Source organism: Takifugu rubripes, chromosome 1, assembly GCF_901000725.2.
Source record: "Takifugu rubripes chromosome 1, fTakRub1.2, whole genome shotgun sequence".
NCBI classification, from domain to species: Eukaryota; Metazoa; Chordata; class Actinopteri; order Tetraodontiformes; family Tetraodontidae; genus Takifugu; species Takifugu rubripes.
In genome coordinates this window covers 8,207,075-8,226,990 of record NC_042285.1, presented here as the reverse complement: position 1 = coordinate 8,226,990, position 19,916 = coordinate 8,207,075, and the positions used below count along the sequence as shown (strand labels likewise).

The 19,916-nt window shown below is 41.4% G+C and overlaps 4 protein-coding genes and 1 long non-coding RNA gene across 8 annotated transcripts; 3 read left to right on the top strand and 2 right to left on the bottom strand.

The window, feature by feature from the left end:
- Nucleotides 1–26: 26 nt before the first annotated feature.
- On the top strand, nucleotides 27–8,015 carry wbp2 (WW domain binding protein 2). The gene is made up of 8 exons (XM_003977371.3): nucleotides 27–242; nucleotides 1,064–1,172; nucleotides 1,359–1,494; nucleotides 1,618–1,710; nucleotides 5,603–5,749; nucleotides 5,835–5,957; nucleotides 6,385–6,461; nucleotides 7,060–8,015. The coding sequence occupies exons 1-8, from the start codon at nucleotides 184–186 to the stop codon at nucleotides 7,105–7,107; spliced, it is 792 nt and encodes a 263-aa protein (XP_003977420.2). The 5' UTR covers nucleotides 27–183; the 3' UTR covers nucleotides 7,108–8,015.
- A 199-nt stretch (nucleotides 8,016–8,214) lies between these two features.
- On the bottom strand, nucleotides 8,215–12,851 carry trim65 (tripartite motif containing 65). 2 transcript variants are annotated; one of them, XM_011618536.2, is made up of 8 exons: nucleotides 12,683–12,851; nucleotides 11,805–12,241; nucleotides 11,509–11,604; nucleotides 10,895–11,125; nucleotides 10,533–10,701; nucleotides 10,360–10,467; nucleotides 10,053–10,270; nucleotides 8,215–9,771 (listed from the first exon to the last, which is right to left on the bottom strand). In XM_011618536.2, the coding sequence occupies exons 2-8, from the start codon at nucleotides 12,216–12,218 to the stop codon at nucleotides 9,463–9,465; spliced, it is 1,545 nt and encodes a 514-aa protein (XP_011616838.2). In that variant the 5' UTR covers nucleotides 12,219–12,241; nucleotides 12,683–12,851; the 3' UTR covers nucleotides 8,215–9,462. The 2 variants fall into 2 exon arrangements, with proteins under 2 accessions (XP_011616838.2, XP_003977431.2); XM_003977382.3 differs by having other exon boundaries at nucleotides 10,360–10,449.
- Nucleotides 12,852–12,974: 123 nt separating this feature from the next.
- On the top strand, nucleotides 12,975–15,627 carry mrpl38 (mitochondrial ribosomal protein L38). The gene is made up of 9 exons (XM_003977372.3): nucleotides 12,975–13,124; nucleotides 13,680–13,868; nucleotides 13,974–14,105; nucleotides 14,193–14,395; nucleotides 14,544–14,616; nucleotides 14,721–14,766; nucleotides 14,930–15,088; nucleotides 15,225–15,361; nucleotides 15,450–15,627. The coding sequence occupies exons 1-9, from the start codon at nucleotides 13,040–13,042 to the stop codon at nucleotides 15,584–15,586; spliced, it is 1,161 nt and encodes a 386-aa protein (XP_003977421.1). The 5' UTR covers nucleotides 12,975–13,039; the 3' UTR covers nucleotides 15,587–15,627.
- On the bottom strand, nucleotides 14,763–19,368 carry LOC115249867 (uncharacterized). Of its 2 annotated transcripts, none has more exons than XR_003888495.1 (2): nucleotides 19,144–19,368; nucleotides 14,763–15,657 (listed from the first exon to the last, which is right to left on the bottom strand). It is a non-coding gene; the product is annotated as an uncharacterized lncRNA (long non-coding RNA). The 2 variants fall into 2 exon arrangements; XR_003888496.1 differs by lacking the exon at nucleotides 19,144–19,368 and adding an exon at nucleotides 17,296–17,759.
- Nucleotides 16,375–19,130, top strand: LOC115249843 (glycine-rich cell wall structural protein 1.0-like). 2 transcript variants are annotated; one of them, XM_029836281.1, is made up of 5 exons: nucleotides 16,375–16,498; nucleotides 17,547–17,597; nucleotides 17,675–17,758; nucleotides 17,946–18,646; nucleotides 18,686–19,130. In XM_029836281.1, exons 1-5 carry the CDS (start codon nucleotides 16,444–16,446, stop codon nucleotides 18,740–18,742), a joined length of 948 nt encoding a protein of 315 aa, XP_029692141.1. In that variant the 5' UTR covers nucleotides 16,375–16,443; the 3' UTR covers nucleotides 18,743–19,130. The 2 variants fall into 2 exon arrangements, with proteins under 2 accessions (XP_029692141.1, XP_029692136.1); XM_029836276.1 differs by having other exon boundaries at nucleotides 17,946–19,130.
- Nucleotides 19,369–19,916: the final 548 nt, after the last annotated feature.

The following is a 19,916-nucleotide window of genomic DNA, read 5'->3' as shown; positions in this document are numbered from 1 at the left end:
CTTCTGTTACGTCATGTGGGGGCGGGTCTTAATGTAACGCGGAAGAGCAGGTGCAGTAAGACTCAAAACATCCCTTCTGTCAGCGTAGAGAGGTCCGCTATCGGAGCCTTGGCTCGAATTCTGGATAAATTTTCCTGATAGAAGACCCTCACAGCCTGTATTGTTGTTAAAGAACCCTGCGACATGTCTCTGAACCAGAACAACTCTGAGTCCGGTGGAGTTATCATCAACAACAGTGAAAGGTAACGGAAATAATAAGCTAACTTAGCTAACGAGTCAAGTGTCCACTTTCGAGCCAGACTCCCCCAAAGCTTTAATGTAAAGATAGAAGCGTGCATCTTTTCTATTTGCTTATTATAATAAAATGAATTAAGTAGCGATTATCTTCGTTATATTACATCATACAGGTGACGAAACAAATAGTACCACATAGATCATCACCAATATTAAACCAACGGAGATTAAAGGGAAGACTTTACAATAATGAATTGTACTTTTTCCTAAACAAAATATTGTATTGTGTCTAACAAGGACTTCAATGTGATATATCATCGACACAATCACCTGCGATTACATAAATCTATATATGGATATTTAGAGAGAAATGCTACTTTATCAGAGAATTTTAAAATTAATCAGACTCATGCTTGCTTGTATATAGGCCTCTTAAACTGTAGAAAATGTGTTCCATAGCCACAACCACAGTGATCCTTCTACAACTTGCATAATAATTAAATCATTTTAGGTCAACCTGCACCAGTCCTTACACCTGTCACTAGATAGTCTAATCCATTTTCCACTATACTATTTAGTACACGCAATTAATGGCTCCTGTTAAGGCACTGGATTGAAATCTAAACCCAGGGATCTCATTTTAATTTCAAAGATATGACATTGAATTTTGATTCATTATGAATATATATATGTGAATATATATATATGTCGAATGTTTGTTTTTTTGTTTTACGTTTATAAGCTGACAAAAAGATGTAGTGTAACAGGAATGCCTTTATAGACAAAATCTTTAGGCAGTTGAAATGCTTTGTTTTCTTTGTGTGATCAGTGTTTTGATAAGTCGTGAGAACGTGGAGCTGGTTCTCTCCGATGCGGACAGTTTGCCTGAAGCTTTCAGAAAAAGCAAGAAGGGCAGCATCTATCTTACTCCATACAGGGTAAGAAACCAGAAACTCTAATCATTTACCCAGATGAAGATGCTAGCTAAATCTGTGACTGATGACATATCTGCTGGACTTCTCTACTTATAAGCAGCTTTTGTTTTCTCCGTGTCCAAAATGGAAGGCAAAAGAAGCTTTGGCTTAGAGGCCTATATGAGATCTAACACATTCCGTCTTTCTCAGGTGATTTTTCTGGCTAAAGGGCGTGATGTGCTACAGTCCTTCATGATGCCCTTCTACCTAATAAAAGGCTGCGAGATCAAGCAACCTGTACTAGGTGCCAATTATATTAAGGGAACAATCAACGCGGAGCCTGGAGGTACATTTGTGTTCAGTTATACAACTTTTTTGAAATTATTCACAACTTTGTGGATAAATTTCAAATACAAGTTTAAGGTTTGTGCATCACACAACACATACATTGATTCCTCTACTCTGACAGGTGGCTGGGAGGGCAGTGCGACTTTTAAAATCGTCTTTCCTGCAGGTGGAGCAATAGAGTTTGGACAGTACATGATGCAAGTTGCATCTCAAGGTATGTGGGGTTACATGCCAATGATGAAATGTGATATACTTCATTAAAACATTTTTCTTAATCTTTCCCCTCCATTAAATCAAATCAAATCAATCTTTATTTATATAGCGTCTTATACAATCAAAATTGTTTCAAGGTGCTTTCCAGAATCCCATGGCCTAACCTCAGACAAGCAACAGTGGCAAGGAAAAACTCCCCTTTAACAGGAAGAAACCTTGAGCAGGACCAGGCTCATGTAGGGGGACCCTCCTGCTGATGGCCGGCTGGGTGAAGAGGAGAAGGAGAGGAGAAGGAGAGGAGAGGGAGAAGGAGGGGGAAGAGGAGAGGAGAGGAGAGGAGAGGAGAGGGGAGGGGAGGGGTCCAGAGGAGAGGAAACCATGACCCAATGGGGTGACAGAGGCCTGTCAGGTGATCATGTTTCCGGACCCCGGCAGCCTTGGCCTATAACAGCATAGCTAAGATGTGACCTAACGATTAGACGACCCCCTAAGTATGATAATTTGTCTGTCTATGATAATAACTGGAACTACAGAATTAACAACAATAAGCTTTTTCAAAGAGGAAGGTTTTAAGTCTGATCTTAAAAGTAGCAATGGAGTCAGCCTCCCGTACCTCGACAGGGAGCTGGTTCCATAGCAGGGGGGCCTGGTATCTAAATGCTCGGCCCCCCATTCTACTCCTAGAAACTCTGGGAACCACAAGTAGACCAGCATTCTGAGAGCGGAGCGGTCTATTGGGCTGATAAGGTATCACTAGCTCCTCCAGGTAGGATGGAGCTAGGCCTCTGAGGACCTTGTAGGTCAAAAGAAGGGTTTTAAAAATTATTCTAAATTTAACGGGCAGCCAGTGAAGCGACGCCATTACAGGAGTTATGTGATCTCTTTTGTCAATACCTGTCACAACTGTGGCTGCAGCATTTTGGATCAATTGGAGGCTTCTTAAAGAGTTGTTTGGACACCCTAATAATAAAGAATTACAATAGTCCAGCCTGGAAGTAACAAATGCATGGACTAACTTTTCAGCATCATGCCGCGCCAGTAGCTTCCTGATCTTTGTGATGTTCCTTAGGTGAAAAAAGGCACTTCTAGAGACTAATTTAATGTGTGAGTTGAAGGAGAGATTTTGATTAAAATGTACTCCTAGATTCCTCACAGAGAGACTAGATGTTAATGAGATACCATCTAGAGTGATCATGTGATCTAATCTATCCCTGAGAGGTTCAGGACCAAACACCATGACCTCAGTTTTTCCTGGGTTAAGGAGGAGGAAATGTGAAGACATCCAGGACTTTATGTCTTTAAGACAGGTCTGGAGCTTCACTAACTTCTCTGTCTCCTCTGGTTTCATGGATAAATAAAGCTGAGTGTCATCAGCATAACAATGAAAATTTATCCCATGCTGCCAAATAATGTTCCCTAAGGGAAGCATGTACAAGGTGAAGAGGATTGGTCCAAGTACAGAACCTTGAGGAACTCCATGGCTAACCCTACTGTATGAGGAGGGAACACCATGGACATGAGCAAACTGGTATCTATCAGATAAATATGATCTAAACCAGTCTAGTGCTGTCCCTTTAATCCCAATCACATGTTCCAGTCTCTGTAACAGGATGCTGTGATCAACTGTATCAAAAGCAGCACTGAGATCCAGCAGAACCAGCATAGAGACCAGTCCATGATCTGAAGCTATGAGAAGATCATTAGTAACTTTAAGAAGTGCTGTTTCTGTGCTGTGATGAGCTCTAAAACCTGACTGAAACATCTCAAACAGGTTGTTCCTCTGCAGGTGCTCCAGTAACTGAGTCACCACCACCTTCTCAAGAACTTTAGAGATAAAAGGAAGGTTGGATATTGGCCTATAATTTGCTCATACATCAGGATCTAGTGATGTTTTTTTAAGCAACGGCTTAATCACTGCCACCTTGTAGGACCGGGGTACATAACCTGTCACTAAAGAACCATTGATCTGGTCCAGGATAGGACTGCCTATCAATGGTAAAACATCCTTCAACAGGGGATGGGGATGGGATCTAAAAGACACGTGGTGGTCTTGGATTTCTGAATTAGTGATAACGCCTCAGAAAAATATATAGGAGTGAAGGAGTTTAAGGGCTCGTTGGAGAACCTGTATGTTCCCACAGTCAGCACATCTGGTGATGGTCCAGTTGTTGGGATGGCCTGGTAAGCTTTCTCTCTGATAGCTAGAACTTTATCAGTGAAGAAGCTCATGAAGTCTTCACCACTAAGGGAAGAAGGGATACGTGGATCTAAAACACTGTGACTCTTAGTTAATTTGGCCACAGTGCTGAAAAGAAACCTGGGGTTGCTCTTATTTTCCTCAATTAAAGAAGAAGAATAAGCTGTTCTAGCCTTGCGAAGGGCCTTTTTGTAAACTAATAGACAGTCTTTCCAGGCTACATGATAGCTGTCTATTTTACAAGAATGCCACTTCCTTTCCAGTCTTCGCACTTTCTGCTTGAGGGTCCTGATATGTGAATTATACCAGGGGGCACACCTCCTCTGATTTACTATTTTCTTTTTCAGGGGGGCAACAGAATCAAGCGTGATTCTCAGTGAGGTTGCTGCACCTTCAGCAACAGAGTCAACCTCAGCAGGGCTAAGATTGTAATGATTTATCCCTGGGGAAACACACGGTGGTCCTGGGATTAGCACAGGGATCACTTCCTTAAACTTAGCTACAGCATTATCTGAAAGACATCTGCTATAGTAAGACTGTGCTCTGAGCATAGAAGAATCCTTAATCATAAATGTGAAAGTGATCAAAGAATGGTCTGACAGGAGTGGGTTCTGAGGGAACACTGACACATGTTCTACCTCAACACCATAAGTCAGAACTAGATCTAGGGTGTGGTTGAAGTTATGAGTTGGTATGTTTATCTGCTGGAGGAAACCAACTGACTCAAGTAATGAAATGAAGCCATTTCTAAAGCTGTCATTTACAACGTCTACATGGATATTTAAGTCTCCAATGATAATGACTTTGTCCGTTCTAAGGACCAAGTCAGATAAGAAATCAGAGAACTCAGACATGAACTCTGAATGTGGCCCAGCAGGGGGCCGATATACAACTACAAACAGAAGTGGCTTTTCTGCCTTCCAGTTCAGATGGGTGATGCCAAGAGTAAGGCTTTCAAATGAACTGGAGCCATATTTTGGGCTAGGATTAATTAATAACTTGGAGTGATAGATTGCTGCCACTCCCCCTCCTCGACCAGTAACACGTGGAATATGATAATTAAGATGGGTAGGAGGAGTAGATTCATTTAAGCTAACATACTCCTCCTCCTGAAGCCAGGTCTCAGTAAGACAAAATAAATCAATGTGATGGTCCGCTATCAGGTCGTGTACTAACAAGGATTTACACAAAAGAGATCTAATATTTAACAGTCCACATTTAATTGTGATATTAGTTTCTCCAACTTGTGCTTTAGTATTAATTTTAATAAGATTATGGTGATTGACCGCTCCCCTGCTCTGTGCTTGGTGAACTTTTAACCGTGGAACAGAGACTACCTCTATAGTGTTAAATATATTATTGTTGGTGGATGAGGGTTCTATGGAAGTAGCAGAGAGGTGTGTAAGACTACAGCTCTGCATCCTGGTCTGGACCCTGGATTGTCAGGTCACTTTGGGTCTAATAAAATTTGCCAAATTACTAGAAATGAGAGAGGCACCATCCCGTGTGGGATGGTCACCGTCTCTCCTAATCAGACCAGGTTTTCCCCAAAAAGTGCTCCAATTGTCTATAAAGGCCACCTATGTAAAGGTTTTGTCTATAAAGGTTTTTGGGGCACCACCGTGACAACCAGCGACTAAGCGACGACATGCGGCTAAACATATCATCGCTGGCCACTTGCTTTATCCTCTTTCAGCCTCAAGAGGTTGTCCTGTAACTGCTAGCTTTGATGGATGCCCTTACATGGCCAATGGGGCCTGTGCTTATCCTCCTCCGCCTGCTAATGAGATGTACCCCTGTGGTCCCCCACCTGGATACTCTTATCCCTGTCCTCCTGCACCAGGTAGGAACTGTAAACAATCCCATCCTAATTGCTGTTTTTCCAAATCGAGCCATGCAAAAGTGCACCTGTCTCTACTTCTGCCCAGATGGATTTTATACAACCCCCCCACCATTTGATGCCTCTGCTGCCTACATTCCCCCGCCTCCTTATTCTGCTCCTCTTGGTCAACAGCCCCCTCATGACCCAGACCTCCCCTCTTCAGCAGCAGGTGATTCTCTTTTGTATCTACTATTAACAGAAGGTTTTTGCCTTTGTTCTTACACATTTGGATTTTTATTATTTTTCATTTTTTAACTCTTACTAATCTTTCCATGGAAAACTATCCCCTGGACCCTTTGAGAGAATTACAACTTTTGCTAAACCATGTAAAAAATGCATATGGTTCCCTCAATGAAAATGCTATGTTCAGGACAGTAGTTTACAACTATCTTGAATGTATTGCTAATAATGAAAGATGTGGATCTAATATTTTCATGTTTCGTTACTTCCATTTTTCTTTGAGTGCTTATTTATGACTTTATCAATTTGACAGCCAATTAGATTGCGCCATCTTGCAAGCCTGATTCATTTGTGGGGAAAAAACAAATAAAAAAAAACCCAATAATAATAATACGCGTAAGCCATCTCTTTTCCAGCGGAGGCCAAAGCAGCTGAAGCAGCAGCAAGTGCCAGCAATGCCACACTGCCCCCTACACATCTGTACCTGCCACAGGTGAGCTGCCTCTGTTAGTCTGGTTAATATCAGGCCTGATGTTTTAGCAGATGTTGTCATTCTAGCATTGATTTTGTGCTCAAAAATTGATTTTTTGTTTAGGAAAATTCCAGATGAATTTTCTTAAGCCCAGCATTAGCTTCCACTTGGATGACAGAACATTCATCAACATGCTCAAAAATATTTCTATTCTATTTTCTTGAAATCACTAAATGTCAACACTTGGAATATCTTTGCTATTGCATATCATGTTCTTTAAAATTTGTGTATAATTAATATTTTTTGGCAGTGGGAGGGCCATGTTTACTTTTCAGCCACAAGATTAATTGCAGCTTTGAATAGTTTTTCGATTACTGGCTGAGGAAGGACTTCAGCTGAATTTCCTGAATGTATTAAATTCTTTCAGCATGCCCATTTTAGTCCCTGGACTGTCTCATTACTACTGTTTTCTACCTGCTTTTGGGTTCTAAGAATTTCTAGGAGAGATGATCTGGGCATTTTATTGAAGTCAACAATATAAACAAAAAGTCAACAGTCTGCTTTTATGCTGTTTGTACTTTGAAACGATTTGCTGCTGTCTTGAAAACTGTTCTCACAGGACAAGCCTCCTCCCTACTCCCCTCCAGAAGATAAGAAGAACCAGTAGAGCTGCATGACTTCATTTCATTCTTGAATCTCCATCCTAACAGATCACCTTGTTTCTCCACGTGGACTCCAGGGAAACCAATTTTCCTTCAATATTGTCATGTTCCCCTTTCCTATCCTACTCTTAACTCCCTCATTTGGCACCTATTGCATTCCTTTACTGTAATTCAGCTTCAATGTCATGAGAAGTATTGAGGATATTTGTGACAAAAGAAGCCAGATAGTTGTGACCACATTTGGAAGTTTTTTCACTGTTTCCCCAAGAATTTCAGTATTTATCTTCAGCTGCATTGAAGCTTCCTAATTTTCTATTACGGTACTGAACCAGGTGGGTTTTAATCACTTGGTCGATCTATTCAGGTGAGTGCAGTGATTTATTTTTCTATGATTTGTGTGTACAGACATTTATTAAATAGATCCAAAAGGGAAAAAAGTCTATTTTCGCAGGAACGCTAATGTGGAGAAGTTTTCACAACAGTAGATTTCTTTAATATGATTCTGCAAGACGAGAAGACCATAAAGATTAGAGCCCCAGGAGCAAATCCTTGATTCTGGAAGGGAACAACGGACTGGAGAGGATTATCGTTTTAATGTGCAGTAGAGTGGAGCAGTCACCCAATGATGTCACTTCCTGTCTCTGAACACTTAAGAACAGCACTCAGTCTACTTACTCTTCCTCTTTTTATTATTTCTGTATTGTCTGAGTCTCCAGTTCTTTCTTACGGCCACCTGTCTGTACAACGTATCTAGTCGTATCATAATGCTATGCACCCGGCTCCTCTGCTCTGTCATGACTGTATGTAAAGCTATATTTATTATAATCTAATTTATTGAATATCTGTTAAAGCATGAACTAATTATTATGAGGTGTACATTTGAGTTTATTAAATTTATCTTAATTCATGTAAACCACAATTGGTTTTTTTTTACAACTTTTGCAAAGGGCAGCAATTTTCCAAACATTATTGCATGTTATGTAAAAACAAAAAAGAGAAATCAATTACACCCCCTTAAGTGCTTCTGGCACACAAAAAAAATTACATATGTACAGTCAAGCAAGTTCATCACAAAACACTTTAACAGGCTGAGTGATCAGTTTTTTGCAATGAAGTTCATAGTTATTCATCAATAATTTATCAGTTCCTTCTTTTAACCCACGTTGCGAAGGAGAACAAACATTCTGTGGGAGTTCATGCCCACATAGCTAAAATTGTACACATATTAGTGTAAATTCAGCATTTATATCCAGCTTCAACATTAAAATGCTAAAAATTCAACAGCATATTGCAAATCTATAGATGCTTTCCCATATTCCACTGTAAAAGGAAAATTATTACAACGCTGTAATGACTACTTGAAGTCTCCCTGCCTTGACCAGAAGTTCATACATTTCAGTTTTGTATGAAAGAAGTTTTTATGGAACATTGGTAATCATTTGAATGGATAGCGTGATTCCTGAAGTCACCAAAAAGATTCACATTGATTGAGCTTTAAAGTTTGCAAAGACTTAATGATACCAGAATGCTACCTGTATTTACATGTTTAGTGTTTTAAGATGAGCTGTTCAGCAGCCAAACTTTTTCTTGAAAGCACACAAGAGTCAGCCTGTGAACATGTCACTGAATAGGCTGCAGTAATGTAAGTCTAGTGACAATCTAAACAGCTCATGTGCCAAAATGTTAGACAAAACTGTGATATCATCCCAAATGTGGCGGTTCATGTAGGATGAATGTACCGTAGACGGGTTCTTCACAAATGTTTTTTTACAGTTAGGGTAGTGTACAATCCAAGAGTGATTTGATGCATGATTTTCATTTTGAAGAAACCAAAATAACAAATTAGCGAAGACATGTATAAATATTGACAAATATCACCACTAAATATCTGGCAGGATTTCAAGTCAGGTCTGAGAAAGTGCTTCCTGTAATTTCATTATCTATCAATCAGCTTTATCTGGGTTAAAAAATGTTTAAGTATTCTGCTTTTTTTTTTTTTTAAAAGAACCCAGAAAATACTTATACCGAGAAGCTAAAATCTGAAAATCTTTATTTTAAAAAACCTCAAATCCTTTAAATGATTATCAACACAGTGATTAAATGAACAGAGCCATTTTCCCTTGTGGTAGCAAAAATACTATCAGCATTTTCAAGGTAAATCAAATATGCCATTAGTCAGCAACACAGCCCTGAGTAATATCAGACCACAGTTTGTAATTAATTTTCAGGAGAAGTTTGATGGAGCATGTGTATTTCACCATCAGTTCTGCTTCCAAAAATCCAGTCATTGTGCAGAGTTTCAAATGAACAACCAGGGGGTGCTTCCGGGAGGCTACATGATGATGCTCCACTCAGTCAGCTCATTTGGAGCGCAGGGTTATGCTAACTCCCTCTCCTATCCAGCAGGCAGGGAACAGCTCCTGTGTGAAGGCACAGTGGAAGGTGTGGAGTCGGGTCTGGCCATCGCCGTAGTAGGTCAGCGTCCCTGCTTCGTAGTCCAACAGCATGCCAATGCGACTGTGCTGCGTATTGCCCACCAGAGTCTCTTGCTGGCCATTGTGCCATGCACTGAGTTTGTTATCGTCAAGCTGCAGGCTCCATGACAGCTCGTTCATACCCACCATGCACCTCTTCCCCTTCTCCTTCCTGGGAATGGTCTCGTAGGTCACCTGTCGAAACAATGCAGCTGGATTCATTGTTGTAATATTTGAGCATTTAGGTACGTCAGTAAAAGTAATGTTGAGAAATGTACTCTGGTGAAATTCCAAATGACCAATCCAGTTTGCATCCAGAATGTAGTAGAGCAGAAGATTAAAGTAACAGATAAAGGAACTATTGAACTGTAGTCCAAGTACCACCTTAAATTTATGTATAATAGTATATATTTTGTTTTAAATATTATGTTGTGCAGCTAATGTGGATGGATGAAACGACAGTGGTGACTGTTTACCCCGAGGTAGGCCCACGGCTTGGACAACTCCAGCTCCCAGTAGTGCCGGCCGTGCGTAAAACCTTGAAAGCAGAGCACCTGCCATGTGTGATCGAAGCGAGCTTCGTGTGGTGGAACAGGGCGAGGCCCAGATGTCAGATGCTCTGCCCTGCAATTCTCCTGGGAAAGGAACAAGTTTCCGTTGGCTGTGCGGGGGTCAAATGTCAGGGAGCATCGGTCTGTAAAGAGACACAGAGAACAACGGAAGTGAGTTACACGGTTCAGACGCAAACTGCAGGCGTCAGAGAGCAAAGATCTAACATCTCACAGGCACCGAGACCCTCTTTTCCGCCAGGGTGACTTGGGGCAGCTGGACTGGGAACCACAGCTAAAACTGGCCTCTTATCCTGAGGAGAACCTGGAGAACAGTGTGAAGCTTGAGAAAAAAAAAATCAGATTTAGACTTAAAGTGTAAGTATGCCTTTTCAAGAGACTGACTACCTTCCTTCTCGTGACCCTCAGTGGAGCTCACAGCCTTGTCCAGGTCATCAGATACCAGCTTGGAGATGCGGGAAAGTATCTCTGTTACGGCATTCAAATGATCCTGGATATTCGGCTTTACATTTGTGGCAACGCCCTTCAGACGTGGAACTTCAATGACCACTGATTCCTGTTGAGAATAATGGTAAATGTGACCATTTCGTTTACAGTCTGAGAGCAGAAATATGCATATAACGTTGCATTAGGCTGTAAATGTTGCTGCATTTAAACAGAAAATCCACAAAAAATGTTCTTAATCAAGCACATCTATTTACTTTTTTCAATTTTAGCCAAATGACAGAAATATCAACGGAGGCACCAACCTCGATGAGCTTTGTGTCAGGGAGGTTACGTACAGCCATTAAGCGGGCCTGGCTCTCTTGCAATATCCTGCTGTGTTCTCGGAGCTCGGCGAGTCGAGCCTCTGCTTCACTGACAGTGATTTCTTGCTGCTCCTTAATAAAGAGCTCTGTTGCCTTCTGCTTCTCATCCAGTACTTTTATCATGCTGGAGAACTTGATGTTGACCCATGTGGATGTCTGCTGAAAAGACACCTGTTAATGAAAAACACAAATTATTAGATGGCTGTTATGAACATGGCAATGTCTTAATGGATGTCCATTTCGATAAAATGTCTAAATGTTCAAGACTAACCAATAACCCTTTAGTTTAAGTTGATTTTCAGAATGTTGCCAATATTATCTGGCATTAATTACTCACTATTATTAGCAGCACACAAATTAATGACAAGCTTTAATTGAAAATTGAATGAGAGCACATTTGTAATAGATAAATTATGGATTATAGCCACTGTGATGCAACCTACAGTACACAAAAGTTTTATCCTTCTCCTACTCAATAATTTTCATTCCATGGCTGTTTCACTTGTTTTATGAGCTAATTGTCAGACAATAGGGGACTTCTGGCTGGAATTCACCTTGGTTTGACTAATGTTCTCTGTTAGGCTGATGATCTTTTCCTCTGTCTCCTTGATAAGTTTCCCAACCTCGTTGCTTTTTCTTTCTAGCAGAAGCTGCAACACATGCATCATATGAACACAGCAAAAATGTATATTGTGGCACATGATCAACCTTAACATACACATTGAAGGGGAGAACATTGGAAAGTCCATGCAAAACATCAGCCTTCAGGTGATAAAAAACTAATTTTTCCAGAGTTGTTGGAACTTTAGCTTGGTGAAACTATATTGTCGTATACAATATGTTAACATACCTCTTGATTTTCTCTTTCCGTCTCCAACAAGACCTTCTCGTGATTTTTGCAATCAAAAATGCCACACTCATGGCACACAGGTGTTCTGTCCTGTTTGCAGTAATAAACCAGAGGCCTTTTATGGCGATCACACAGCTGCATGGCCTTCACTCCATCATTTCCCCTTAAAAGTGACTCTCTACAAGTGGTGCTGTTTGCAGCCTCAGCAAGGCCAGACATGGACACATTGCGCTTCAGCATGGGTCTAGTGTCAAACTTGGTGTTGCAAAATGGACACTGATATTTATCAGATTTGCTCTCCCAGTATTTACTGATGCAGGTATGACAGAAAGTGTGACCACAGGGGATGGTTACAGGGATTTTGAAACGTTCCAGACAGATGGCACAGGTCAAGTTTGAATTTTGAGAATCCATTTTTAACCATGAAAGTGACACACCTATGGAAAAATGAAAAAAGGAGGATAATCAAGATTATAGAACTAAAAGCTACCTATACATTATAACCTTATCACAAAATTACAGTTATGTCACTTAACCTTCCTTGATTAGACAAAAGAATAACAAGAATAGATAGCTAAACACTCTCAAAATTCACATTTTTTTGATGCGTCAGTCATAAAGCTTCAATATTAACAAACAAAATATCAGTAAATATCTCGGTCCAAACAGCGACATTAGCATGAAATTTAATAACATTATTTAGCCAAGTAAAATAAACGCTAATGCTAGCTAACGTTAGCTTTTAAACATTTCAGTCTACATCACTTATAGATCAGCAATAATCAGAACATAGGGGCAAACTGATTTATGTATTTTCACTTCACGTTTGTATTCTCCGCTTATCAACACCAAACTATTTACTTAATACCGATGCTTACCGCTTCAACTTGAAATCTATATTAGTGGACAGCATCTATAATTAAGCTGAAAGCCGTCAGGCTGGGATAGCTTCACTGATGACGACAATATACAAAAAATGTTGCCTTCACGTGTCGTCGGGAAGCGGTTTTGTAACTATTTATAGTGCATTAAAATGTTGTGGTGACGAAACAAACTAACCAACACCACACGCTGTTGACAGACATATGTCACGTAGTTAATATCATAATTCAAGCACGTCTTATTCACAGTAAACAAATAAGTTGCAAAAGAGACAAAATAAAAGGAGTAGTATTCTCCCTTTCGGCTACCGTATTTTTTGGAACTCCCCCCCAACCCCCGGAACTCATTCCAAGATGGCGCTGCGCATGATACGTTCCTTTGCTTTGCGAAATGCAACAGATTTAGTTGTCAATACTGCGAGGACACTTGTTACTACAGGTATTGCTACGATTTATTTTTCAAATGATTACATAGAGTTAAATGTGAAAATGTAGTTTTCGTATTTGTATATAAGCATGTCCTTGCACCATTAACTAGCGTGTTGTCGCAGTAGCGTGTCGAAATCGAGATAAAACGTGAGAAGTCATACGTGGGTGAAATGTTAAGAAAAAAAACCATGTGGTTCGAATTGTGTCAGACTTTATTGTTGTCGATTAAACGGAATTTGTGGAATCTTTTGTTTTAAATTCCAATAAAATATGCAGAAATTAGTTGCATCCTAAATTGGCTATTATAAGGCGCAATTTTAGTGATATAATTGGACGAGCTACTATTTTGTAGGTAGTTTTCCGACATGTATACGGGCATTTTAATTTTTTTTTTACTATCAGACATTGTATGTTTATTCTCTGTTTTAAAAATGTGGAAAGTGTGTAATTAAGCATGTGATTCTGTTTCAGAATAAATTTGATGAGATTCCAAGCGGCCATTTAAAAACATAACATCTGTGCATACCACAATTGATTAATTTTAAGGAATTTTTCCATATGCTAGCAATTGTCTGTAAACATACTCCTCCTCTGGGACCAATGCCAAATGATGAGATTGATGTGAAAAACCTGGAGTCATTGGAGAAATACCGCAGCTACACTCCTTACCTGAGGCAAGCAGAGGAGGCTAAAAACAAACAAGTGTGGTGGAAGACCTACAGGGGCTATTTGGAAAAGGCTGATCCTGTAAATGGTGAGGAAGAACAAGGGGTTTTCTCCTTCTGACTATATGAAACTGTTATGAGCTATTTAGTCAAGGCTAAACTTTCAAAAAAATCACAGAAGGTTATTGTTGCAGATGTTGAACGAGTGGACATTGGAATGCCATTTTATAGACCCTGCAGGACCATTCAAGTGAGGGAGAGGCAGAAAATCATTAAGAACAACAAAAAGAATGTGGAACTGGAAAGGGCACTGAGAAGGCAAACTTGTAAGCTGACCATACACTATCTAAAAGGAACACTTCATGTTTAAATCTATAATTGAGTCAAATATGCTAACTTCATTTCTTTCACAGTCAAAATCCCTCTAGACCGCGTACAAGAGACCTGGGAACAAAGCAATGGCCCGTTTCAGATAAAGAGGCTAGCAGATCATTATGGAGTTTTCAAAGATCTTTTCTCAATGGCCTATTTCATACCACAGGTCCCACTCCACATCTGCTATAACCAGGATAACACTGTTCACGTGCATTATGGGAATCGACTGACACCAACCGAAGTATGTTGAGTTAGTTGCAGTTCATTGATGTTCATGGAGTCACATAACTGCTCTTAATATTTCCATGAAGGCATTTAACCTTGGGAGCTTTTTTGAATTTGTAGATATTCACCATTATCCTTTGCTTTTTTTTTTTGCCCCCATCTAGACTGCATCTCTACCTGAGGTTAGCTTTGATGCAGAGGAGGGCTCCCTGTGGACTCTTCTGTTTACTAGTCCAGGTCAGGATGAAATTTTCATCCAGTTTTATATAAATGAAGCAAGATAATTGGTGGAGTTATAGTTATTCAAAATTTTATACATAAATGCATGTTTTAATATTCAGATGAGCATCTCTTGGATAATGAAGCTGAATATATCCACTGGCTGGTGTAAGTACGTCTTTAATGTCATGTTGGATGATAAATCTTTATTTTAGAACAAGTTTTTGTTATGGTTAATGTATCTAGATTGCTGTGTTACAGTTGATGTCATGTTTTCATGTTGAGGAAGATATCTTTTGACCTCCATTTTTGCTATACATGTTTACCACAGAGGAAACATACCAGGAAAGGCAGTGCAGGCTGGTCAAGAGCTGTGTCACTACCTTCCACCCTTCCCTGCGAGAGGAACAGGTTTCCACCGCTACATTTATGTCCTCTTTAAACAGGACGCACGCATCGACTTCAAGGAGGATATCAGACCATTGCAATGGTAAGCAAACATACCTGATTATCATTTACAGCATTCCAACTTTGGTGCATTGAAAGGAAGTATGTACAGATGTTTGGTCACAAAATTGTTTTCTGTGAATTGTGCAAAAGACACTGAGCCGATGTCTCTCCTTCAGTCATTCCCTTAAAGATCGTACATTCAACACATTAGAGTTCTACAGGAAGCACCAGGACAGCATCACTCCTGCAGGCCTGGCCTTCTTCCAGTCCCAGTGGGATGAATCAGTCACCAAAACTTTTCACAGCACGCTTAGTGAGTCAATTAATTACATTCTTTCTTGAAGTAGTAGAATTTCAATGAATAATATGTCATTTCTCGCATTGATTCTTGATCCCTACAGGCATGAAGGAGCCGGTCTTCGAGTTCATCAGGCCTCCAGTTTACCACCCTCCACAGGTCAAATACCCTCACAGACGGCCACTGCGCTACCTGGACAGATACAGAGATGGAAAGGAGCACACATATGGAATATACTGATGATACATACTTACCATAATTAAAGCACCCTTTAACCCTGATGTGATTGCATTGTCTACTTCTCAGTTTTTCTAGTACACAAGTACACAAAAAAAAGATGTAAAAAAAAAATAAATAAAAGGGAAACCAGGCTAAAATAAGACACTAGGTCAGCTGAGACTTTTGAGATACATTGGTTCTGGTCCAGTGCTAAGCTTTTTTTTGACATCTCTTCTGACAACCTACACACTGCAAAATTTCTTGATACGTCTTGGAAATTAAAGAATCTAATGTGTCAGTACATTAGGCTGGTTACACTACTGGAACCCTTAAAAGATAATCACTGCCTGTTGCTAAATTGGCTTAAAAATAATGACCATAATTCTCCCCTTTTAGAATGTTAAAAACACCCCCCTTCTCACATAAACACACACACACAAACTTATTGTAAAAATAAAAAAAAGATTATATGAAGGTGACCCAACAATGCATACATCAGTATTTTGGACATATAAGTATGGACAATTTTTGGTATACTGCTGATGACATGAAATGACATTTTAATGTAGCTGAATGTAATCGGTTCAGTATACTTTAACCAAAAATAGTCTCAAGTTTGAACTTTTCTTTTTTTTCAGGCATTGATGGCTAATGTGAAATAAATGCACGTTTATCTTGAGAAAACACCCAAACAGATTAAGAAATTTTATCTATTCTTGTGAGATTGAAAGGTGCCAGAGACGGGGCTCAGTCACAGTGAGGGCTGACTCATGAGGATCAATTTGAGCTCATTGGCAACAGCTGTTCTGCCTGAAGGATGGGCTTTAAAACATGACATCTGAGGCAGAGAGTCTTCCTTGGGACTGGAAGCTCTTACAATGGAAGTAGTTTGGACCAGGTTTATGTCTGTTCTGGCTATTTGGCTGGTCACAGGTGGGTGTATTATTTTTGCATTTTGTTAGATTTTCAATACTGGTAATTTGTAACTGCACTCATTGGGTGAGTAATGGACTCTATAGACTTCAAGACCATATCTGGTGGATACAGCCTTAATTAGCCTGTTTATTTTTGAACAGAACATTAAAGGACTTGTACTGGGAAACATTGGGCACTGCCAAAGTATTTCTTAAAGCTTATAATACAAAACTGTCTAGAAAGCTCCTTGGCTACCTAGATGAAGATAACTTGGCAAATTTATATTAAGGTGATGGTAAAAATTGTAATTGAATTGGACTAATATATAATTGACACACAAATCGCCACTACAGCCATATGACTGGAGAGATTTCCTCTGGAAAAATGCAAACTCCTCATAATTCAAAAATCTGAATGGAGAGGACAACCTACATGCTGAAGAGGCTGTAGAAACTGTGTGGCAGCTCATAAGAACATTCTGGAGTTGTCCTATAAGTAGCTTCAATGAAGTCTTTGAGTAGGAGTTTAATTTATTTTGTTTATCATCCTACCTGGGTAATATGTACATAGACTTGTGAAAGAAGACTGCTGTCAAAAAAAATCTTCATGCCAGCAAAAAAAGTCCTAACAAGATTGCTTAACACAATGCCTCCTGTGATTAATCAGTGGGATGGCAAGATGAAAGGCATGTAAACCTATAGAACTAACCCTTAGTCTCAAATTTCAAAGTTGTTTCCCTCTAGGAAAATGTAACTATATTGCAAGAGGTGATAAGATGCCTGAAATTGTTAAAAACATTTTGGTTAGAAAAATACCTTGGTGGTGACTTCTTTTGACCCCATGTTTGTTTCTGTGAAAGTATCATGACAAAATGTGCACAATCGCATATGTCTATTAAATATACTGACGCTGTCCATGTTTTTGTCCCGACGTCTAAAAAAAAAAATTTAACTTGGCAGCTGCTTTTGGGGACATGTTGGCACACTTCAGACAATTTAGGAAAAGTTGTTTATGCTTTTAGAGCCATATTGCGAAAGAAAAACTAACAGCCATTTTTAATGTGCAGGTTCACCATCAGTAGTTGGGGTAAATGGAGAGGTGTTGCAGAAAAAAGAAGGTAAACGATTGCACCCAAATTAAAATGTGTAGTATAATTGTTCCATGAAATTAAAGTTAATTTTGCTTGGGCTTTAGACTCATCTCCCAAAGACCTTGGTTTAGGGAAGGTCCTTGAACTTCTCCAGTTAATGGAGTCCAAGTTGGAGAGAAATGCAAAAGGTTTGATTCTATTCTGAATGTGACTATTTAATATATTTGGCATTAACTGCCAATCACAACTATGCTCTATTGCAACTGAAACTCAACTGTTGCACTGACAGTGTTTGCAGGTTGAAGCTCAAGTCTAATTTTCATGTGACGAAAGGTCAGACTTAAAAATGTGAAAGGAGTCCACTATTTCTTTCAGTACAAGTGGAAACCATTGAAGTGGAAACACGGGCTTCAATCTTAAAACGTGTTGGAAAACTGGCAAACTCATTTGAAGACCACAAATGTAACGCGACCTACGGCGGCGGGGCGCAGGCTGACGCATGTAACGCGACCTACGGCGGCGGGGCGCAGGCTGACGCGTCCAACGCGACCTACGGCGGCGGGGCGCAGGCTGACGCGTCCAACGCGACCTACGGCGGCGGGGCGCAGGCTGACGCGTCCAACGCGACCTACGGCGGCGGGGCGCAGGCTGACGCGTCCAACGCGACCTACGGCGGCGGGGCGCAGGCTGACGCGTCCAACGCGACCTACGGCGGCGGGCCGCAGGCTGACGCGTCCAACGCGACCTACGGCGGCGGGCCGCAGGCTGACGCGTCCAACGCGACCTACGGCGGCGGGGCGCAGGCTGACGCGTCCAACGCGACCTACGGCGGCGGGGCGCAGGCTGACGCGTCCAACGCGACCTACGGCGGCGGGGCGCAGGCTGACGCGTCCAACGCGACCTACGGCGGCGGGGCGCAGGCTGACGCGTCCAACGCGACCTACGGCGGCGGGCCGCAGGCTGACGCGTCCAACGCGACCTACGGCGGCGGGCCGCAGGCTGACGCGTCCAACGCGACCTACGGCGGCGGGGCGCAGGCTGACGCGTCCAACGCGACCTACGGCGGCGGGGCGCAGGCTGACGCGTCCAACGCGACCTACGGCGGCGGGGCGCAGGCTGTTAATCGGGACCGGCGTGCGGCGAGACAGCAAACTTGGACTGTTGTGTACTAAACGTCGTGGGACTTAACATGTACTTCTGGAAAGTTGACTTTTTTTTTTTTTTTCTCTCCCCCATGGGTATTAAAGCAACATGGTGCCAACAGATTGGTGTTATAGACCTGACATGTTTCAAATTATTGGACTTCAGGCATTGGCAAATGTCAACTTGAATACTCAAATTTCAGCTCAAGCTTTTGAATCTTGCTTGGCCTACTGTTACACTAAATCTGTCAATAGTGGTACATGCAACATGTCATGTTAAACTTTCTAAACCATGTCTTATGGTACACTTTGGCCAGAACCCAGCATGTAGAAACGGTTAAATGTTGTAAACAAAAGTATAAAGGACATTTAGTTCATTACAATAAAATACAGCAGATATCCATCAATGCACCACAAACTGTTTCATTCACCTGTAGGTGCTATGCTTGCTTCACTTATGCACAACTTGGAGCATTTCCTGCACAGTTAATATTTTTTCTCTGGGTTTTCCAATGGCTTCACCCTTGTCTCCACACTGTCAATCTTCTCCCAGTCTGAGAAAAGCACTGGTTTCACTCCTGTAGACACAAAACAAGTTATTTCCAACCGATAACACTGTTCACGTGCATTATGGGAATCGACTGACACCAACCGAAGTATGTTGAGTTAGTTGCAGTTCATGGAGTCAAACACATAACTGCTCTTAATATTTCCATGAAGGCATTTAACCTCCCTGGGCTGCCACCTTATCGTGGTGGAGGGGTTTGCGTGTCCCAATGATCCTAGGAGCTCCGTTGTCTGGGGCTATATGCCCCTGGTAGGGCCACCCATGGCAAACAGGTCCTAGGTGAGGGACCAGACAAAGCGTAGCCCAGGACCCCCTAATGATGCTGAACAACTTTGGTGCCAAGTTTCCCTTGCCCGGATGCGGGTCACCGGGGCCCCCTCCTGGAGCCAGGCCTGGGGGTGGGGCACGTTGGCGAGCGCCTGGTGGCCGGACCTCTGCCCATGGAGTCCGGCCGGGCGCAGCCCGAAGAGGCAACATGGGACCCCCTTCCCATGGGCTCACCACCTGCAGGAGGGGCCAAGGGGGTCGGGTGCATTGTGTTTTGGGTAGCAGCCGGAGGCAGGGACCTTGGCGGTCTGATTCCCGGCTGCACAAACTGGCTCTAGGGACATGGAATGTCACCTCTCTGGTGGGAAA

What these genes read in the sequence shown, in the direction of transcription:
- trim65 (XM_011618536.2), bottom strand. Translation starts at nt 12,218, where the DNA reads ATGGATTCTCAAAATTCAAACTTGACCTGTGCCATCTGTCTGGAACGT. An exon ending in CGGAAAGAGAAAATCAAGAG is followed by an intron (nt 11,605 to 11,804) that starts GTATGTTAACAT and finishes CATGTGTTGCAG; the next exon opens with CTTCTGCTAGAAAGAAAAAG. An exon ending in AGCCGTGGGCCTACCTCGGG is followed by an intron (nt 9,772 to 10,052) that starts GTAAACAGTCAC and finishes TTGTTTCGACAG; the next exon opens with GTGACCTACGAGACCATTCC.
- LOC115249843 (XM_029836276.1), top strand. Translation starts at nt 16,444, where the DNA reads ATGGAAGTAGTTTGGACCAGGTTTATGTCTGTTCTGGCTATTTGGCTG. An exon ending in GGCTATTTGGCTGGTCACAG is followed by an intron (nt 16,499 to 17,546) that starts GTGGGTGTATTA and finishes TTTAATGTGCAG; the next exon opens with GTTCACCATCAGTAGTTGGG. An exon ending in GGTGTTGCAGAAAAAAGAAG is followed by an intron (nt 17,598 to 17,674) that starts GTAAACGATTGC and finishes CTTGGGCTTTAG; the next exon opens with ACTCATCTCCCAAAGACCTT.
- mrpl38 (XM_003977372.3), top strand. Translation starts at nt 13,040, where the DNA reads ATGGCGCTGCGCATGATACGTTCCTTTGCTTTGCGAAATGCAACAGAT. An exon ending in GGCACTGAGAAGGCAAACTT is followed by an intron (nt 14,106 to 14,192) that starts GTAAGCTGACCA and finishes TTTCTTTCACAG; the next exon opens with TCAAAATCCCTCTAGACCGC. An exon ending in TCTTCTGTTTACTAGTCCAG is followed by an intron (nt 14,617 to 14,720) that starts GTCAGGATGAAA and finishes TTTAATATTCAG; the next exon opens with ATGAGCATCTCTTGGATAAT.
- wbp2 (XM_003977371.3), top strand. Translation starts at nt 184, where the DNA reads ATGTCTCTGAACCAGAACAACTCTGAGTCCGGTGGAGTTATCATCAAC. An exon ending in TCTATCTTACTCCATACAGG is followed by an intron (nt 1,173 to 1,358) that starts GTAAGAAACCAG and finishes CGTCTTTCTCAG; the next exon opens with GTGATTTTTCTGGCTAAAGG. An exon ending in CCTCCCCTCTTCAGCAGCAG is followed by an intron (nt 5,958 to 6,384) that starts GTGATTCTCTTT and finishes TCTCTTTTCCAG; the next exon opens with CGGAGGCCAAAGCAGCTGAA.